General features: G+C 44.3%; 1 protein-coding gene and 1 pseudogene across 1 annotated transcript in view; one reads left to right on the forward strand and one right to left on the reverse strand.

Moving 5' to 3' along the window:
* Window positions 1–15,132, forward strand: part of Sntb2 (syntrophin beta 2) — an 83,505-nt gene extending 68,373 nt beyond the window's left edge. The window contains exons 6-7 of the mRNA XM_057753549.1: window positions 6,071–6,255; window positions 7,586–15,132. Coding sequence (XP_057609532.1) covers window positions 6,071–6,255; window positions 7,586–7,678 — 278 coding nt within the window. The 3' untranslated portion in view covers window positions 7,679–15,132. The remainder of the gene's footprint in view (window positions 1–6,070; window positions 6,256–7,585) is intronic.
* LOC130864225 (U6 spliceosomal RNA) lies at window positions 5,804–5,903 on the reverse strand (annotated as a pseudogene).
* Window positions 15,133–19,053: the final 3,921 nt, after the last annotated feature.

Below are 19,053 nucleotides of genomic sequence, written 5' to 3' on the forward strand. Positions count from 1 at the left end.
CTTTCTCTCCCTCTTCCCTCTCCCTTTCTTCCCCTCTCACTCTCACTCTGCCTCCTGTTCTGCTGTAGGGTAAGGCCAAAGAACTTTTTCCAGAAACACCCAAACTCCCTAGAACTACGAGGTAATGAAGTAACGGATCCCAGAGTAGTAGAAGCAGGATTTGTGGCATAAAACATGTGTGTCATGCTGGGCGACGGTGGTGCACGTCACACGTCTTTAATCCCAGCACCCAGGAGGCAGAGACAGGCGGATCTCCTGTGAGTTCGAGGCCAGCCTGGTCTACAAGAGCTAGTTCCAGGACAGGCTCCAAAGCTACAGAGAAACCCTGTCTTGAAAAATGAGGAAAAAAATCTATATCAGTAGGTCTTCACCAGTATTTGGATTTAAGAAATACAAAAGTTAGGCCTTTAATCCCCGCACTTGGGAGGCAGAGGCAGACGGATCTGTGAGTTCAAGGCCAGCCTGGTCTACAGAGCCAGTGCCAGGACAGTTACACAAGGAAACCCTGTCTCAAAAAAATCAAAAAAGGGGGGGGGGATACAGAGTAGGGATAAGAAGTGGAGCTCAGTGGTCCATGCAGAGACTGAGATTCAGTCTTCAGCACTCCAGACAGACTAAATAAAAAAGATATTGGCAGAGAAAATAAAGTGCTTGCCACACCGCATGAAGGCTGAAGTTCGTTTCCCAGAACCCATGTCTACAACTGAATCCAGCTGTGCTGGCTCATGTGTGTCATTCCAGTTTCTCCCAGAAAGGTAAAGGTTACCTGGGAGTCCATGGCCAGACCAGCAAGAGAACTTGCTTGTTTCTAAAAATATAAGATGGATAACAACTAGGGAGGAACAATCCCAAGGTCTGGCCTCTGACCTCTACACACATGCACACATAGACAACATGATAACATCCATTTCAGTATAGCACCGGTGGATGCCATAGTGAATCTCGTCTCCCTCTGGGTTTACTAAGTGTGTTAATATTAGGGACTTCTTCAGAAGTTACCTGTAAGACAGGTGGTGGTGGTACATCCCTTTAGTCAAAGGCAGAGGCAGGCAAATCTCTGAGTTCAAGGCTAGCATGGTGTACAGAGCTAGTTCCAAGACAACCAGGACTACACAGAGAAACCCTGTCTCAGAAAAAAGAAAAAGAAGTTGTTTTTGGTGGTGGTGGTGGTTTTCTGTGACAGGGTTTCTCTGTGTGACAGCCCTGCCATCACTATTGCTGTGATGGACACCAGGACCCAAAGCACCTTGGGGAAGAAAGAGTTTATTTCACTCACAGTTCTGTATAACAGTTCATCATTAAAATCAGTGAGGGCAGGAATTGAAGCAAGGCAGGAACTGGAGGCAGGAGCTGATGCAGAGGCATAGATGGGTGCTGCTTACTGGCTTGCTCCCATGTTTTGCTCAGCCTGCCTTTTTTTTTTTTTTTTTGGTTTCCCGAGACAGGGTTTCTCTATAGCTTTGGAGCCTGTCCTGGAACTCACTCTGTAGACCAGGCTGGTCTCAAACTCACCTCTGCCTCCGGAATGCTGGGATTAAAGGTGTGCACCCTTCCCACCCTCCCTCCCCCACCCCCCGCCCTCAGCCTGCCTTCTTATAGAGCCCAGGACCACTAGCCTAGGGATGGTGCCATTCACAGTGGGCTGGGTCCTCCCCCATCAGTCACTAAGAAAAATCCCTACAGGCTTGCTTAAGCCTGATCTTATGGAGCCATTTTCTGAATGAGGTTCCTTCCTCTCTGATGACTCTAACTTGTGTCAAGCCTGGCCCCACAATGTCTTTTTTGTTTTCTTTAATTAAAATACTTCGTTTTGTTTTTTGAGATAGGTTGTCTTAAAACCAGGCTGATCTCATACTTGGTAAATATCCAGGATGATGGCAGGATATGCCTGATCCTTCTCCCTCTGCGTCCCAAGCACTGGGATTATAGGCATGTACCATCACGCCCTCTTCAGCCAAATACTAGAAATATAGGAAGACGTGCATGGTCTGCAGGCGCCGAGGGAGGAAAGACTTGTGTCCCAATCACAGTTTATTTTATCCACTGGACCATAGGCTCCCCTGGACAAAGCCATGCTCCAGGGTTGGGTTGGCCTTCCATGAAACACAAGAGGACACAGCAGAAACCTAAGTTCCCGTAAAGGAAAAATGGGGACATGGAAATGGGCACAGTCAATGTTTAATATAATTCGGTTGATTTAGAACTTGGAGATTATCAGTGTCCATGGAGAGAGAGAGATGCTTAATGGTGTGATGACAGAAACAAGTGTTGCAAAAGGCCGAGGGCTGATGGGACAGTAAGACAGGCATGTGTAGAGTTCTTCCAGGAAGTTTGCTGTGGAGAAGAGAAGAGAAAGGAGCAGTATAAAATACTTGATTTTTGTTTTTTTGAGACAGGATTTCTCTAGCCTTGGAACCTGTCCTGATACTTGCTTTGTAGACCAGGCTGGCCTCAAACTCACAGAGATCCGCCTGCCTCTGCCTCCCAAGTGCTGGGATTAAAGGCGTGCGCCACCACCACCCAGCTGAAAGGACTTATTTGGTTTACATTTCCAGAGAAGTCAGGACAGGAAGTCAAGGCAAGAATTATAGAATTATAGAACACTGCTTTCTGGCTTGCTCCTGGGTTTGTACTCAGCTAGCTTCCGTATACAGCCTGAACCCATCCACGTCAATTATGAATCACATCCTTCACAGACATGCTCGCAGGTCAGTCTGATCTGGGCAAATCCTTAATTGATACTTCTTCAGATGACTCTAGACTAAAGTTAACTAGGACACCGCGTTTAAGGGTAGACAGAGGAGAGTCTGAAGCTGGCTATACAGACCAGCCTGCGCTACACTAAGATTGTCTCTAAAATAAAACAAAATAAGGGGCTGGAGAGATGGCTCAATGGTTAAGAGCACTTCCAGAAATCATAAATTTGATTCCCAGTACCCTCAAGGAATCACAACTATCTGTAATTCTAGTCCCCAGGGATCCAGTGACACCTTCTGGGCAGCAGGCATATCCATGGTACACAGACATAAATGTAGACTTTATCTACATAATTTAAAAATAAATAAAGCAAAAAATGTAAAATAGGTTTAGTGAGATGGCTCAGTGTATATAATCCCTAACAGCCTAATGCAATCTCAATATCTACAGAGTGAGGCAACCAACTCCCAGACTTGTCATGTGACTTGCACATGCCCACGGTAGCGTGTGTGTGTGAGTATGCACATGTGTGTGTCCCACATACAGTAAAATAAATGCCCAGTGTCTAGACCTAAACATATTCAGTATGATCTTTCCTGCTCCTTTTCAAGGTTGAAGTTCCATAAACAAGATTTTCAGTCAGGCGCCAGTGGCTCAGCAGGTAGTGGGAGGCAGAGGTAGTCGGATCTCTGAGTTCAAGGCCAGCCTGGTCTACAAAGTGAATTCTAGGACAGCCAGGGCTACATAGAGAAACCCTGTCTTGGGGGTCAGGAGGATTCTGTTTTTCCAAGTACCTCTTCTCACAGACGTATTTGCTTTCCTTTCCTTCCCTCCTGAGGCAACACAGGTCAAAACAACATGTGAGAAATCTTAGGGCCTGGGAATGTAGCTCAGTGCTTGCCTACCACATGAGACAACTCTCACACAAGCCCAGTGTTGGGCTGATTGCTTGCCTTTCTTGGCTGTGACTGTCTGGCCCTCACTCACCTGTGTGACACCTTCTACAACCAGGACTGTAAGAACTTGGGCCATCTTTGAACTGTTCTAGATTAGAGCTAACCGGCTCCCCTTTAGAGCCCGGTCCCTCCTGCACACTGGCTTTAGAGATGTTAGGACTGTAATCTGGGTACGTACTTTGGTTAGGGTGTGAGTCACCCCCACCTCTCCCGCAGCCATTCATTTAGAGAAAGTGCATGGGCTACTTCTACAGGAAGCTGATTGCATCCGTGTTTACTCCTTACCCAGTAGGTTCCTCCTCTATGAGGATAACTACTAATTTGTTGTCCGAAGCTTGCTTCAAATAGTGCAGAGGACACCAATATTTATCTGTTTTCCTTCTTCCCAGTTTCCTAAACATACAGCTGCATTGACTAATTTGAGCTTTTGCATACCCAGTGAAAGACTATGTTGGTTACACATGATGACTGTTGGGGTCCACGAGAAGACACGATGGAATCAGCAGGAACGTTTTTATTACACCACACGCATGTGGGATCACAGACCTGTAGAAAAGGGCGATGACCTTGAGAGGGACCTGTAAGCTCCTTTTAAGCTCAGCTGCAGGAATTTTAAAAGCAGTTGACCATTCTATTTAGGATTGGCTTGCGCAGGTAGCGATCATATTAGTACATTGCTAATTGGTAGGGCTAGCAGGGGTGGGCTAAGGCTATAGCTTTTCTATTGTTGGGCAAATCTGGACAAGTCCTTATTTGATTATCACCTGTGGTGGGGGTTGGGAGATGGCCCAGGTCTGGTGTGTGCAGGCACTGAGGCCTGGCTAAGTTATTAGGGGCCTGGCCCTCTCAATTACTTCCTTGCATGTCATTCTTGTTAAAATAGAGAAGCAAAGCTCAGCTTTAATCTTTAGGTGTAACTCTGTAGCCCAGGCTAGACTTAGATTGTTGATGCTCCAGTTTCAGCCATTTAGCTAAGTGCTGAGATTATAGGCATGTGTCCCCATACCCAGTGACCAGAGTTTCTGTGTTTCTGTCAATTCAGATGTATTTTTGGTTGAGCTTTTAATTTTTTTTTATTATGTTAGCTTGTGAGTGTGTGCATGCATGTGCTGCATATAGAGGTCAGAGGACAATTTATGAGGATCTATCCTCTCCTTTCCACCTTGTGGATGGGGTTAGAACAGGCTTGGTGGCAAGCACCATTTACCTGCACACTCTTGCAACCAATGTTTGTTTGTGGGGGTGGGCCTGACAGTGTTTGTTTTGTTCTATTCTCATAGAAAATTGAGTGCTCTACCACTGGGCTGATCCCCAACCCTAGATGTTGAAAGGATTGACCTCATGACTCTTGCTGAGCATAAACTTTTGATAGGCATTATCTCCTTCCCAGATCCCAGCCAAAGCCTGTTACAACCCTGGAGGCTCCTTCTTTCTTGCCCACATGAACACTTCCGTCCACATCTCCTGTCTGTCTAGTTTTATCTCTTCTTTTTGTTTGGGTGTTTGATTGGTTTTTCTTTTTCTTTCTTTCTTTCTTTTTTTTTTTTTTTTGTTGGTTTTTGTTTTGTTTTTTCAAAACAAGGTTTCTCTGTAGCTTTGGAGCCTGGAACTAGCTCTGTAGACCTGGCTGGCCTCGAACTCACAGAATCTGCCTGCCTCTCCCTCCCAAGTGCTGGGATTAAAGGCGTGTGCCACCACCACCCGGCTTGATTGGTTTTTCGAGACAGGGTTTAGGTGGGTAACAGCTCTGGCTGTTTCAGAACTCACTCCGTAGATCAGGCTAGCCTGGAACTCAGAGATCCACCTGCCTCTGCTTTCAAGTGCTGGGATTAAAGGTGTGCGCCACCACCACCTGGCTAGTTTTATCTTTTCTTTGGGGCCTATCTGAATTTCCATTCTAGAAATCTTTTCCTGACTTCAGCCTTAGCTCAGTCTCAAGTGTAATTATGACTTATAGATTCTACCTTGTACGGTTAGGGCTTCAGAGGAAGATCCTGTCTTAAAAAGAAAACTTAGACTGGCTTTGTAGTCAATCTTATAATTCCAGCAGTCAGGATACACAAACAAGAAGATCAGAAGCACATAATTACAGTTCAGCCCGGGGTACACTGAACCTTGTCTGAAAAGAAATATGATAAGAATAGGTCTTTAAAAAATATGTACTCCTAATGAATGTTCTTCCTTCATGAGGTCATGCTAATCTTCCCTGTTTTGTTCCAATTTTAGTATTTGTGCTATCAAAGTGAGTGCAAAATAATAAATCTTTTAAAATTTATATTTTAGGAAATTTTAAGCAGCTTAGGCCTCATATTCTCAAGAAAAGATTGTTTTTCCTGTTTGAAATTAGAGGAATTCTTTTCTACTTGATAACTAAAATAGAATCTTTATTATATGTGAGTTTTTCTTGTCTTTGATAGGCTGCACCTTAAGTGGCCAAGAGGTAAGATTCACTGTCCACTATGAGCATGGGTTCACCATCTCCAGAGACAATGGCGGCTCCAGCAGCATATTGTACCGCTATCCTTTTGAACGGCTGAAGATGTCTGCTGATGATGGTATCAGAAATCTCTATCTGGATTTTGGTGGTCCTGAGGGAGAACTGGTAAGATGTTCTGAAAACTATGAACGTGCCTATTGGATGCCACCCTGAATGACGTGAACCTGTCTGCACTAGTCATTTCTGTCTTTCACATTGCTTCTGGTTTGCTTGCTTGCTTGTTTGCTTTCCTTTATGTTGCTGGATATTGAATGCAAGGCCACTGCATGCCGAGCGGTCCTTTACCACTGAGCTATATCCCCAACCTTCTCACTGTTTCTTACCTCCTGTGGCCTAACATTTGACATTCCATTACTGCTAAGACATTGTTCATTGATTTTCAGGATGGCACTGGGATTGTCTTGGTTTTATTTTTTGTTTATTTCTATTTGTTAGTTTTCAAGACAGGGTTCCTCTGTGTCGCCCTCTGACTGTCCTGTAACTTGCTCTGTAGATCAGTCTGGCCCCGAAGGCAGGATTAGGCTTTTGTTGTTTCATTTCTCCACATTAGGGAGTGATTCTGTTTTTCTAAAGTTTCGTCTGAGAAGTGGAGAAAAAGTAATGTGTTTGTTCTACGTGTTTGAAGACCTGAGTTCAATCCCCTTAAAAAAAAAAATCTACATTAAAGAAGCTGGGTACGTAGCACACTTGTAATTCCAGCATTGGGGAGGCAAAGATGGATAAATCCCTGGGCCTTGTTGGCCATGCGGCCTAGCTTAAGTGGCAAATTCCAGGCCAATGAGAAACCCTCTCTCAAAAAAGGATGTGGAAAGAGCCATAGAGGTGGCTCAGCAAGTAAAGACAATTGCCACCAAACCTCATGACCTATGATGGGTCCCAGGATCCACATGGTAGCACAAGAGAAGCAACTTCCATAAGCCGTCTTCCATGTACCGTCACCCCTGTGCTCCCTGCACACAACTCGAGTTGTATACACACAATAAAGAAACGTGACTTAGGCATTGAAATGCAGCTCACTTAATAGAGTGCTTGCCTTGCATGCACAAAGCTCTGTTTGATCCCTTGCACCACATAAATCTGGGCATGGTGATGCGTCCCTATAATCTCAGAACCTTGAAAATACAGGCAGGCAGATCAGAAATTCAGGGTTTCCCCAAGAAGAAAAGGAAATTTTCTGAGGAACCTGAAGCTGCTGCTAGCTCTACAAAAACCACAAAGAAAAAGAAAAAGTTAATCCCAGCACTCAGGAGGCAGAGGCAAGTGGATCTTGGTGAGCTCAAGGCCAGTCTGATCTACAGAGAGAGTTTCCAGCCGGGGATGTACAAAGAAACCCTGTCTCAAAAAACCAAAAAAAAAAAAAAAAAAAAAAGTGGAACACCATATCTAAATTTGTCTCGTGCCTTTGTTTATTAAAGTGTGTGTCCTTTCTCCACAGACCATGGACCTGCACTCCTGTCCAAAGCCGATTGTATTTGTGTTGCACACGTTCTTGTCTGCCAAAGTCACTCGAATGGGGCTGCTTGTATGAGCAACGCAAGAGTCCAGAAAGACCTTCGACTATCACAAGAAGTATTTCCACCTCAAAAAAATAAAAATCAAAAGAAAGCAACAACAACAAAGAAGCACAAAAAGAAGCCCTGCTCTCCTCCATCACAGTGCCTTCCCACAAACCTCAGCTCACTGCTGAAACCACAGGGTTAAAGAAGGGCCGGCCTTTCCCACGCAGCCTTGGTCAGGAGTTCTGGAACTGTAATAAGCTCCAAATTGAAGCTGTTGATTTTTCGTCTCATATTGTGATCGCTAAGTAATTGTGTTTATTTCTCCTGTTAGGAAGGCTGGCTCTTTGGTTATAAACAGTCAGAGAAGTTCTCCTTTTCTTCCTGCAGGGTTTGTGTGGGGCTTAGCCCTGAGCTCTTGTTAGGGTAACTGTGGCTCCCCAGATGCTAGTGTCCAGCAGCCCATCATCCCTCCGGCATCCCACACAGGTCGATTGCACACAGCATTCCTGTCTTTACCTGTAATTCCCCAATGGTTTTTCCATCCACCTGGCTCTCACTGACCTCACCCTGCCCCACACACCAGCTCTGCCACTCGTGAGTGCTACCTTTGCCTTCACTCCCCTTTTTGGTGTTTGGCCAAGTTGAAAATCTAGTTGGAAACCGCTTCTCTAAAAAAGGAGTTTACTTCCTTAGTTTTTATTGTGTTTATATTTGGTAGGAGCCTGGGGACGGTCTAAAGTTTATTTTGCAAAAAAGATTCTTATTCTAAGCTAAGCCATTTCTTATTGCTTACCAAATGTGCCTTTGTTTAGGGTCTTTGGAGCTTTACTCGTGACTGTTTGGGTGACTGGATCTCACTGCCATTCTAGGAAGACCATCTAGCTCTGAGGAGTCTTCCTTTAGGTCGCTTCCTTAATAGCATCTTTCGGTGGTGACTTTGTGGGTCGTTAGCTTTGCAGCACATATGCCATGTCAAGTCGCACTGTGAGGCCAGGAAAGATTCTGGCACTGGACTTTTGTGGTCCCAAAGTAGTAAGGACAAGTCGCCTCCAGCTCTTCCCCACCCAACCTGAGTGGGTGGAGTGATGAGACACGCGGCGGCAACCGCCTGCTTTGGTTCAGGCTCAGTGTCATCAGGACTCAGCCTCAGGGTGCTCTCTGATGTTGTGGCCTGGATAAACCATATCCAGCTTATTTTTCCTGGCTTGGAAGAAAATAGATGTGTGTAAAAACATTTCAAATAGTCTTGCTACATAAAATACCCAGATTAGCACAATCCCTAACTCAGAACAAAAAGAAATATTGACTTAGAATTTTCTATGTTCTCTGAAAAAGTGTCTAGAAATAGCTCTCATTTTCTAGATTTCTCTGGAGTGTGATACACAGGCATGTAATGCTTCAGATGGCATAGGGGAGAAAAGGAAAGAAAACACAGCTGTTCATGCAGAGCCTGAGGTGTGAAGTTTGGGTGCCTTGACTGACGAGTGGTCTAGAGGAAAGGACAGATACCCAAGTAGAGGAGGTGCCCACTGTCCTTCGCCTTCTCGGCGATAGGCCTCCTCCTGCTCTCTGCAGTCAGACAGATGGTACACAAAGGCTGAGGGGAATGGCTCCCCCACCCCAGCTTCAGACAGGTATTGGCGCACCAAAAATGAATGTTGAGATCCACTTTAAACTAGAAACTAAGATCTAAAGGACATCTTTCTAGAACTTTTTATATTTTAAGTAGCTGTAATCCTGAGATTGGATCCATCCATGATACATCTTCTACTCCAAAAAAGAAAGAAAAAACCGTATTTCAAAGGTCCAGCCGAGTTCAGAAAGCAGAACTACAACAGATAACCTCAGGCGGAGGCTCAGATGCCCTTGTTATTAGGAGTTACCAATGGCACCCGCTTCAGTGGTAGAGTTGAAGTCTTCCATATTGGTGGGAAAGGCTAAGCCACCAAGAAGATTGATGGGAGCTTCTGCCACCTTGTCCCTTAGAAGAGCTGTGAGTGTTGTGATGACTGGGCAGGTAAGGTGAGCATCTGCTTGTCTGAGTCTGCGGCCCATGGGGTTCTTAACTCTACCATTCAGTCCTGGTAGAAAATGAAGGCTTATGGGTGATTTTGTGTCAATAACAGCCCGGAGAACCAGGGCTCTAAGCCGCTTGGTTCAGAAGCTGTCGCAGCTCTCCCCGGCATATGTTCAACTAATTGTGTCACATTTTTCAAACCACAAGTGAAATGCTTTTTGTGAGTGTTAGACACCTTGATACATACCTGCATTATCAATTTTGTATTCAAATGCCAAAATATAAAATATTTTCAATATTATATAATTATAATAACTAAAAATGGACATCCCTGTTAATTCACCTCTTTTATAGAATCAGCTAAATTGTCTTTTTTCTTTTGACTATTGTTGGGGATGTTGTGGGATCCTGGGTGTCGAGTGGAAAGGAAGCTGCAGAGTGCGCCGTTCAGGTGGACCATTTCCTAGGTGTCTTTGCATTCCATACCTGGATTGCTAGCCCTGGGCAGAGAAGTCTCTCCCCTCAAGAAAGAGGACTAAAGGAAGCTGATGTTATCTACAAGCCTTGCCCAGAAATTGGTATCAAATATTTTATACAAGAAATGCTCATGTGTGTTTGCTGTACCTATTAGATGATTACAAGTAAAGGCACCAACTTGTAAACAGTTTCAGGTTAAATTCCGGGATATTATGGGCAATCAGAAATGTTACTTTAATTACCATCTGCCTATTTTGAAGCCATGTTTAGCACTTTTCAGACCAGGGTAAGTCTGATCGTGCCTGGTGGGGTTTCTTGTTTTTTGTTTTTGTCTGAACTCTTAGTTTGTTACTGGAAATTATTTGCATGGTAGGAGAGATTGAATTATTTATTTTTTTATATGTAGAAAAATCTCTCTAGCCAACAGAAAGCTAACATCGTTTCTGATTTATTTGTTTTACTAACATCCTCCTGAAAGAATAGTAGCAAAGCTTTTGTTCAACTGAATAAATGCACTTAGCTAATAAACCAAAATTTATTCTTTCAAAAGAAGAAATTATTATCACCAAAAAATATTAAACTTGAACTTTGAACATGCTTATGCTCCCCCCCAAAAAAAAGTTTTACTATGAATGGTTTGGATAAACAAAAATATGTGGAGAGGATTCCTGATTTCTTAAAATTTTGTAAGAAACTCAGTCTTCTTGTTTAATTTAAATTCGTGTGGATTTGTTTTCAAATTCATTGAAGACTCTGCCTGTGTGTTAATGCAAATCACCTTCCAAGCTGCTATGCAAACTTGTATTGAAGCCTCACCTGCTGAGAGGGTTCAGCAGTTTTGAAGTGTTCAGGAAAGAGACTCCAGCACTTTCTCTGTTCTTTTGTATCTTTGTTGGACACTTACCTGGATCATAATTTATTATTCTCACTGGTTCAAGCTATTGATTGTATATTATATTTAAACTGTCCAAACATTCTGCTTTTATTCCCAAGTAGCTGCCAGCAGCTCTAGGTACCAAGAATGAACTCAGTCCTTAGAAAGCTGGGCTTGGGGCAGTGGTTGTGCATACCTTTAATCCCAGGACTCAGGAGGCAGAGGCAGGCAAATCTCTGTGAGTTTGAGGCCAACCTGGTTTACAGCGTGAGTTCTCAGACAGACAGAGCTACAAAGAGAAGATAAACAAAACAACAACAACAAAAAAGAAATCTGAGCTCAGTGGTTAAGAGGGCTTACTACTGAACCATGAGGACTGGAGCTCAGATCCCAGCACCCATGTCCAACGACCCAGGAAAGCAAAGAAGCAAACAAGCTCTTCATCTCTAATGAGAAGTCAAATGCCAGTCACTTAGTTCTTAAAAGAACACTGCTCTGGATGTATTTAATATGTAGCACTACAGTGGGAATCTGAGTACTTGGGAAGCTAAACTAGGTTTGCCAGGCACCAGGGCTACACAGCAAGACTGTTTCAAAATAATGATAAAATTCTAGTACCTGGTAGCTGCAGGCAGAGAATTAAAGATTAGCTCTATAGCCAGTTCACGGCCAACTGGATTATATATGATACTATTTGAAAAAATAAAATAGATAAATTTGAAATTGCAAGAACTTTAGTTGAATATTACTTTAGTTGAATTCTACAAAAATCATACTCATTCCTTCAAATGTTTGGGTCAGGCACATGAACCAGGTGGTGCTATGGTCTGCTGTGAGCTCAGGAAGCTTTCTGTGCGGCACGGTTGTGGTGGCTCTTCCTGTACTGAAGACAAGAGAAACTGTGTTCCCATTGTTCCTTCTCCGTGCCCTTTTTAAAGTACTTAATAATCTAGAAATGATTTTTAGTTTCTACATAGAATCCTTAAAAGCTGATAGCAGTTACCCTGAACCGTCTTTAAACTCCACTTTCCTCTGTGCTGGACATCTAAACGTCCACTAAGAGTGTAACGGTAGACAGAAGCCATGCTGCATGTCAGGGCCATATGTATCCGAGCAACATAGCTGTCCCACGCTATAGTGTCTTAAGTAGAAGTTACTCATTCTAGCGATAGACTACCCAAGTAGCTGATCTGAAGCCTGTTCTCTCTTTGAAAAATGAAATGGCCTGGAGGTGTAGCTCAGTAGTAGAATGCCTGCCCAGCATGTGCTAGGCCCTAGGGCCCTCTGGAACACTGCTCAAAACAAAAACCCTATCTGGATGATCAGTAATACAGGTTTATCAAAGGCAAGATTTCAGACTGGGGTTCAGGGAATAGCCACAGGGGCACATTATTTTCTTGTCTTATCCAGCAGTAGCCAAATCAACTAGAAAAATGGTTGTTATATTGACTCAGAAAAACATGAGTTCTTTTTTACTGCTAGACATTGGCATTGACCCCAGGCAGGGCCTTGGTCATGCTAAGCATACAGTCAGTACTACCATGTGATATACTCTTATATTCCCAGCCCCTTTGATTTCAGAATAACAAGTTTTGGTTTTCTTCTTGGTTTGTAGATATACTCTCTCATATGACCTAGGTCAGCCTCCAATTGCTGGTCCTCCTGCCTCCAACTTAGTGCCAGGAATCACGCTGTGCACCAGCTTCAAGCTAAACTTGAACATCATTTCTTGCCACCTCTATTTTCCCATCCCACTTTGGGTGACTGGATCAAAGCATTTTCTAAGATTTATTTTTCTTTTATGTGTGAGTGGTTGCCTACATGTGAATCATGCACGCCTGGTTGGTGCTGAGAACGAAAACCCAGGTCTTCTGCAGGTGCAGCCAGTGCTCTAACCACTGAGCTATCTCCAACCAGTTTGTGAGGTGTAATTCCGCACTTGGGAGGTGTAAGGCAAGGAAGATCAAAGTCATTCTTAGCTACATAGAGAATTTGAGGCTAACCTGGAATACATGAAACCCAGCTCAACAATTTTGTATATGTAAATTTAATGTAATATCGAAATCTGCCTTTTTGCAAATTATTCTTTGCTGTCAAATATCGGTGTGTGTGTGTTGATGGTTTTGTTTGGTTTTTTTATTTGTTTGGTTGGCTTTTCAAGACAGAGTTCCTTTGTATAATATCCCTAGTTGTCTTGAGATTTGACCTGTAGACCAGGCTGGCCTCAATTTTGCAGGGATCAGCCTACCTCTGCCTCCCAAGTACTGAGATTAAAGGTGTGCGCCATTACACACAGCTGATTTTATTTATTATTATTTTAAATAGGCACCAAAGCTTCTTTCTAAACATTGCTGACGTACTCATTTTCATACATACTATTTAAGCATTTTATTTTTTTTAAGGTTCTTATACACATCATAGCTGGACTGTTTCTCCATTAGTAAGCAACCTAATTGCATTAAAAATTAGCGAGATTCCAGGGCTGGAGAGATGGCTCAGCAGTTAAGAGCACAGGCTGCTCTTCTAGAGGTCCTGAGTTTAATTCCCACAACCCTCTATAACTATAGTCACATGGGATCCAGTGCCCTCTTCTGGTGTGTGGTGTACATGCAGACAACACTCATATACATACAATACAGAAACAAATAAGTCCTAAAAATTAGGAAGATTCCACTTATTCTAGAACACTGGCATTCAAACTCAGTGGAAAGAGACCTAGAAAAAGTGAGAGAGGTTTGCTGAATTTTCCTCAATGACATTCCCTTTTAATCATCTTGCCTTCTATTAACCTTTCAGGTCAACTTCTCAAACATGTTTAATCCTTCGCAGACAGCACCTGAGCTCTCTGTGGTGGGGGTGGCATAAGGATGCAGTTACATGGACTTCTTACCCTTGTTTTCAAGTGTATTGGAGTCATGTGTGAAAATGAGGCCATACCTTCAGTGTCTTGCTCTTTTTTTTTTTTTTTTTTTTTTTTTTTCGAGACAGGGTTTCTCTGTGGCTTTGGAGCCTGTCCTGGAACTAGCTCTGTAGACCATGCTGGTCTCGAACTCACAGAGATCCGCCTGCCTCTGCCTCCCGAGTGTCCCGAGTGCTGGGATTAAAGACGTGCGCCACCACCGCCCGGCTAGTGTCTTGCTCTTTAAACCTGCCCTTTGACAATCAGGTGCTAATGATTGTTTTTATAAAAACCAGCACATAGTATTGCTGCCTGTCAGGATAAGTCCTGCTAGCAGTGGGTATTTGCTCCATCTTGCTGATGGTTTCTGAGTTAGTAGGACTGGAGATAGAAAAGTTCAGGTTTGACAGTCTCCGAGATCCTCACTTATATCCTAGGGACTGGGTTCAGATCTTCAGTACAGGATGCCCATGTCACGCTTACAGTCTGTTGCGAGTTCAGCTTGAAGATCTCAGTGCCCGAGCAATCACTTTTCTTTTTGGTGCCAGATCTGAAATCTTATGGAGCAGAACCTATTTTTTTCTCCTATGCACACTCTGATATTTCCCACATGTATGTCTTATTTCCCATGCTGCTCTTTTTTCGCTAAGTGTAAAGACTTGAAAGCTAGCTTAGGTGAGGCTGGTGATATAGCTCAGTTGGAAGAAGGCTTGCCTCACATGCAGGAAGCCCTGAGTTCGATCCCTATGCCATAGAAAGCCAGGTGTGGTAGCCACATTTGTGAACCCAGCAGTCGTTTGGAAGGTGGAGGCAGGAAGAAGCTATCCTTAGTCACAGTGAATATCGAGCCAGCTCGAATTGTGAAACTCTCAAAAAAGAATAAATTTCTACCAATTGGTTGTTTCGGGTTTCATTTGTTTTCTCTTTTTAGAATCTTGTATTTAAATAAGACCTCTGTTCAAGTCTTATCTAAAATGTCTCAAGTTTTCTGGCTACCAAATCAAAGACCCATGACATAAAACAGAGCAGTATGTGTTCTTAATTTTTAAAAAAGCTTTATGTATACTCTTATTAATATAGATGCTTAGACAACACTTCCCTTGGGTTGCACATCATCATTTAGCATTGTATATTACAATGAAAACTTGTAACTTAAGGATATTATATATATAAGTATATATGCCTTTGTAACCTTTATATTGTAAATAAAAAGTTGCTTTTAGACATCGCTTTGTTTTTTAGAATGTGCACATAGTTTCTGACTTACAGCAAAGTTTCAAAAACATTGAAGGAACCGCTTGGTGGCTGCAACTCCAGCACTCGGGAGCCTGAGGCTTGAGACTGCGAGACCTGCCTAATGTGTATTTCCAAAGCTTGTCTCCCCTCGGCCACCTTTCCACACTTACTCCATTGCCTTTACGTGTCTGTTTCTAGCAGGCATTCTGTTACTCTTAACTTGCTCATAAATGCCTGTCATGATGCAGGGCACTTTGGGTGGCCACTGTCTGGCCTTCCTTGCCAGTTAATCAACACGAGATCAAGACCAAAACCTCCAAGCAAATGCAGGTGTTGCCATGCATCCCTGCAGGCCTCCCTTTGCTTCCGGGCCTCTTATGCCCAGGACTGTGTGTTACCTTTGGTTGCCCTGTCTCTTCGTTCTGGGACATTCTTTAGCCCTCCCTAATCAAATGCCTGAGTTAGTAAACACAGGTGTTTGGACCCATGGGAGGCTCTGCAGGTACCTCCAATCTGATGAGTTGGGTTCCCAGCCTGTGCACAGAGGCACACCCCACACACAGAAATGCACATGATGCATTTTACATAAATGTAAAAAAGAATATAATAGTCAGGTGCCTTTCACAGCTGTTATCAGATCATTGAAACAATGGCCTCCAAGGAAGATTCCCTAGGGATCTCATGCTGCAAGAAGGACAAGGCTGGCACTAACCAGAGGGAAGTTTGTCTCCCAGGGAGAGATGTCACACAGTTCTGACAATTGGCTAGCCAGTGTTAGCAGTGATGGGCTGAGCCTCCTGTGGACCTGGACTACTTAGCTATACATAACTCTACCCTTTTTTTAAACCTAAGCCTAATGTCAGTACCCAGGGGGTCATCCACGCGGTGCCTGACTTGGGCTCCCTCTAGTGGCATGGGTCTCAAATTAGACCAGACAGTGATTGGCCACTCCCACATGTTCTGTGCCTCCACGGCCCCAGCACATCTGCGGGCAGGACAGATTTAGGTCGAAGTTTCTGTGTCTGGGCTGGTGTCCCAGTTCCACCAGTGGAAATTCCCTGGGTACAGAAGATGGCAGTTCAGGCTCTGTATTCTCCCTGACGAGGAGTTCTCGCTAGGGTCACCCTTGTAGACTCCTGGGGGGGTTCCACGGCACTAGGTTTCCACATCGTCCCAAACGCCCTCCGATTCCAGTCATTTCTCCCCGCATGCTCTCCCTCCGTCCCTCCAAAAATATTCGTTAAAAAAATATATATATGTATCTTTATTGAGCCTTAAATTTGTTTCAGAAACTGACTAGCTTTAAATTCTTTTTTGCATTGATGCCACAATCCCAGCTTGGTCTGCATCAAAAGGAATAAAATTCTAGGGGACCCCCTAAGGCTGCTGAGGGTGACAGTGGGAAGCTGTGCCTATTGCCTCTGCCACCCCAAAATTCTTTTTTTTTTTTTTTTTTTTTTTTTTTTTGGTTTTTCGAGACAGGGTTTCTCTGTGGTTTTGGAGCCTGTCCTGGAACTAGCTCTTGTAGACCAGGCTGGTCTCAAACTCACAGAGATCCGCCTGCCTCTGCCTCCCGAGTGCTGGGATTAAAGGCGTGCGCCACCACCGTCCGGCTACCACCCCAAAATTCTGACAGCAACATCGGATGTTTCTTTTCTTTCTTTCTTTTTTGTTTTTTATTTTTTGTGGGTTTTTTTTGTTGTTGTTTGTTTGTTTCTTGTTTGTTTTTTTTGGAGACAGGGTTTTTCCATGTAACAGCCCTGGCTGTTCTGGAACTCACTCTGTAGACCAGGCTGGTCTCCAACTCACCTGTCTCTGCTTCCTGATTGCTGGGATTAAAGATGTGTGCCATCATTCCCAGCCAACCCACTGGCCATTTTTTATAGCGGTATTTCAAAGGTGCCTCAAACTAAAAGCCTCCTCATTCTCTGCTGCAGTGCACCCCATCTCTATCCAGCATCTGCATCTAAGTAGCCCAGCCACCCTGGGGACCAGTCATCCCTGCCAGCTTATATTCAATTCATTACCAAGTCCTAGGGTCAGGTCCAAAAGAAACTTGGGACAAATGGCAACTGTGGTGTTATTAGCATACCAAATCAAATGTGGTCTCAGACTCTCTCAGTATTGGAAAACACCTGCACAGAGTCCATCCTGGCTGGCTCTTCTCACCCTGCCCCCACCCTAAACTTCTCCATCTCACGGGCTTCCCTTCCCCCAGCTTCTCGTTCCTATGTAACCCTGCCATTTCAGCCATGTGCTCTCTTGACTTCCTCTCTTGGTGCCCCACAAACACCTCCTCCGATGGCCCTGTCCACCCTGCCGGCCTTGTTCAGCCCACTTCTTTCCCTTCCACTCTGGATTTTTCCAGATGCCTCTGGCTGTGCTCTCCCTCATAACTACAATAAAAGCCTTCCCCTCAACCCTACCCTGGAGCGCTCATATCTCGCCTTATACACTTAGAGTTCACCTTCTCAAACCTCTCTCTCTGTGTTCTTCCATGCTGCCCAAACCACAGCCATCCCTGCAGCTGTTTCCTAAATCAAGGCTAGATTCGTCTATTTAAAATCCACACAAAACAAACCAAACTCACATCTGTGAGATGGTGGTAGGAGGATCAGGAATTCCAGGCCGGAAGAAGAAAAAAAAATAGCCTTGCCTTTTCTCTTCTTTTTAATAATTTAAAAATATTATTTTATTTATTTATTTTTTTTTTTTGCACCTGGCTATTTTGACTGCATGCATGTCTGTGTGCCTGGTGCTCACAGCAGCCAGAAGGCAGCCTTGGATCCCCTTGGAACTCTAGTTATAGACAGTTGTTAGCTACCGTATGGGTGACTCAGGCTCTCTGGGAGAACTTACACACTAAGACATCTCTTCAGCTCCTGACCTTGCTTTTTCAAGTTTCATGACATTTTTAGCTACATAGGAAGATCAAGGACAAACCTGGACTATAAAAAATATGAGAGCTTTGGACGAGCAAGATGGCACAGCAGATAAAGGTGCTTGCCATGTTATGTCCAGATTGCGGGGTTTCCCTCCAGAACCACCATGGAGTCCACACTTGTATGTAAAAGCAAAGAGCCTTTATTCAAGCTTAAACTTGGATTTTCCATCTGTCCAAGCAGTGGTTGAGAGCAGAGAGTGCCCAGTCCCGTTGGGATGGGGTTTTTTATCATAGTAGAGGTTGGGGTGAGGTCATTTCCAGGGTTCAGGACCCTGATTGGCTGACATTTGTCCAGCAGTCATGGCCAAAGGGGAATAGGTGAGTCCTGGGCTCAGGGACCTCTGGTGACCTTATCTAATGGTTGGACTGGCAGGTCCTTCCCTTTAGATGCTGGCTCTCCCTGGGTGGTGTCAGCTTATGGCTTTTCCTGCAACGCGGTGCTGCCAGCTGTGTGGCCTGGGCCCCATGTGTGTGACCAGGCTGCCCCGGGCCCCACAGTCACCAAGCCTGCCAAGCTGGGTCTGATCCCCAGGATCTATAGGTAGGAGGGAACTGACTCCACTGTCCTACACACAGGCACATACACGTGTGCGCCATGTGAAGCAGGGTCTCTCTATGTAGTTCTGTCAGTCGTGGAGCTGGCTATGTAGACCAGGATGACCTCGAGTTCACAGAGCCCCTTTTTTGGCTTCTCAGTGCTGGGATTAAGAGTGTGCACCACCCTCCATGGTACGGTTAAGGGGAAGGTTTTTTATTATAGCTATGAGGGAGGGACCAGCCAGAGGCATCTGGAAGAGTTCAGAGCAGAGAGAGAAAGTGGCAGACTGAACCAGCCCACGAGAGAAGCAGGAGCAGAGCAGAGGGAGAGAGGAGACAAAAAGAAAACAAGAGTGCACATAGCCGAAATCAGGAGAAGGAGTAACCGGGGGAAGGAAGCCCATGAGCTGGGGAGTTTAG

The sequence above is a fragment of the Chionomys nivalis genome, chromosome 21 (genome assembly GCF_950005125.1).
Source record: "Chionomys nivalis chromosome 21, mChiNiv1.1, whole genome shotgun sequence".
NCBI classification, from domain to species: Eukaryota; Metazoa; Chordata; class Mammalia; order Rodentia; family Cricetidae; genus Chionomys; species Chionomys nivalis.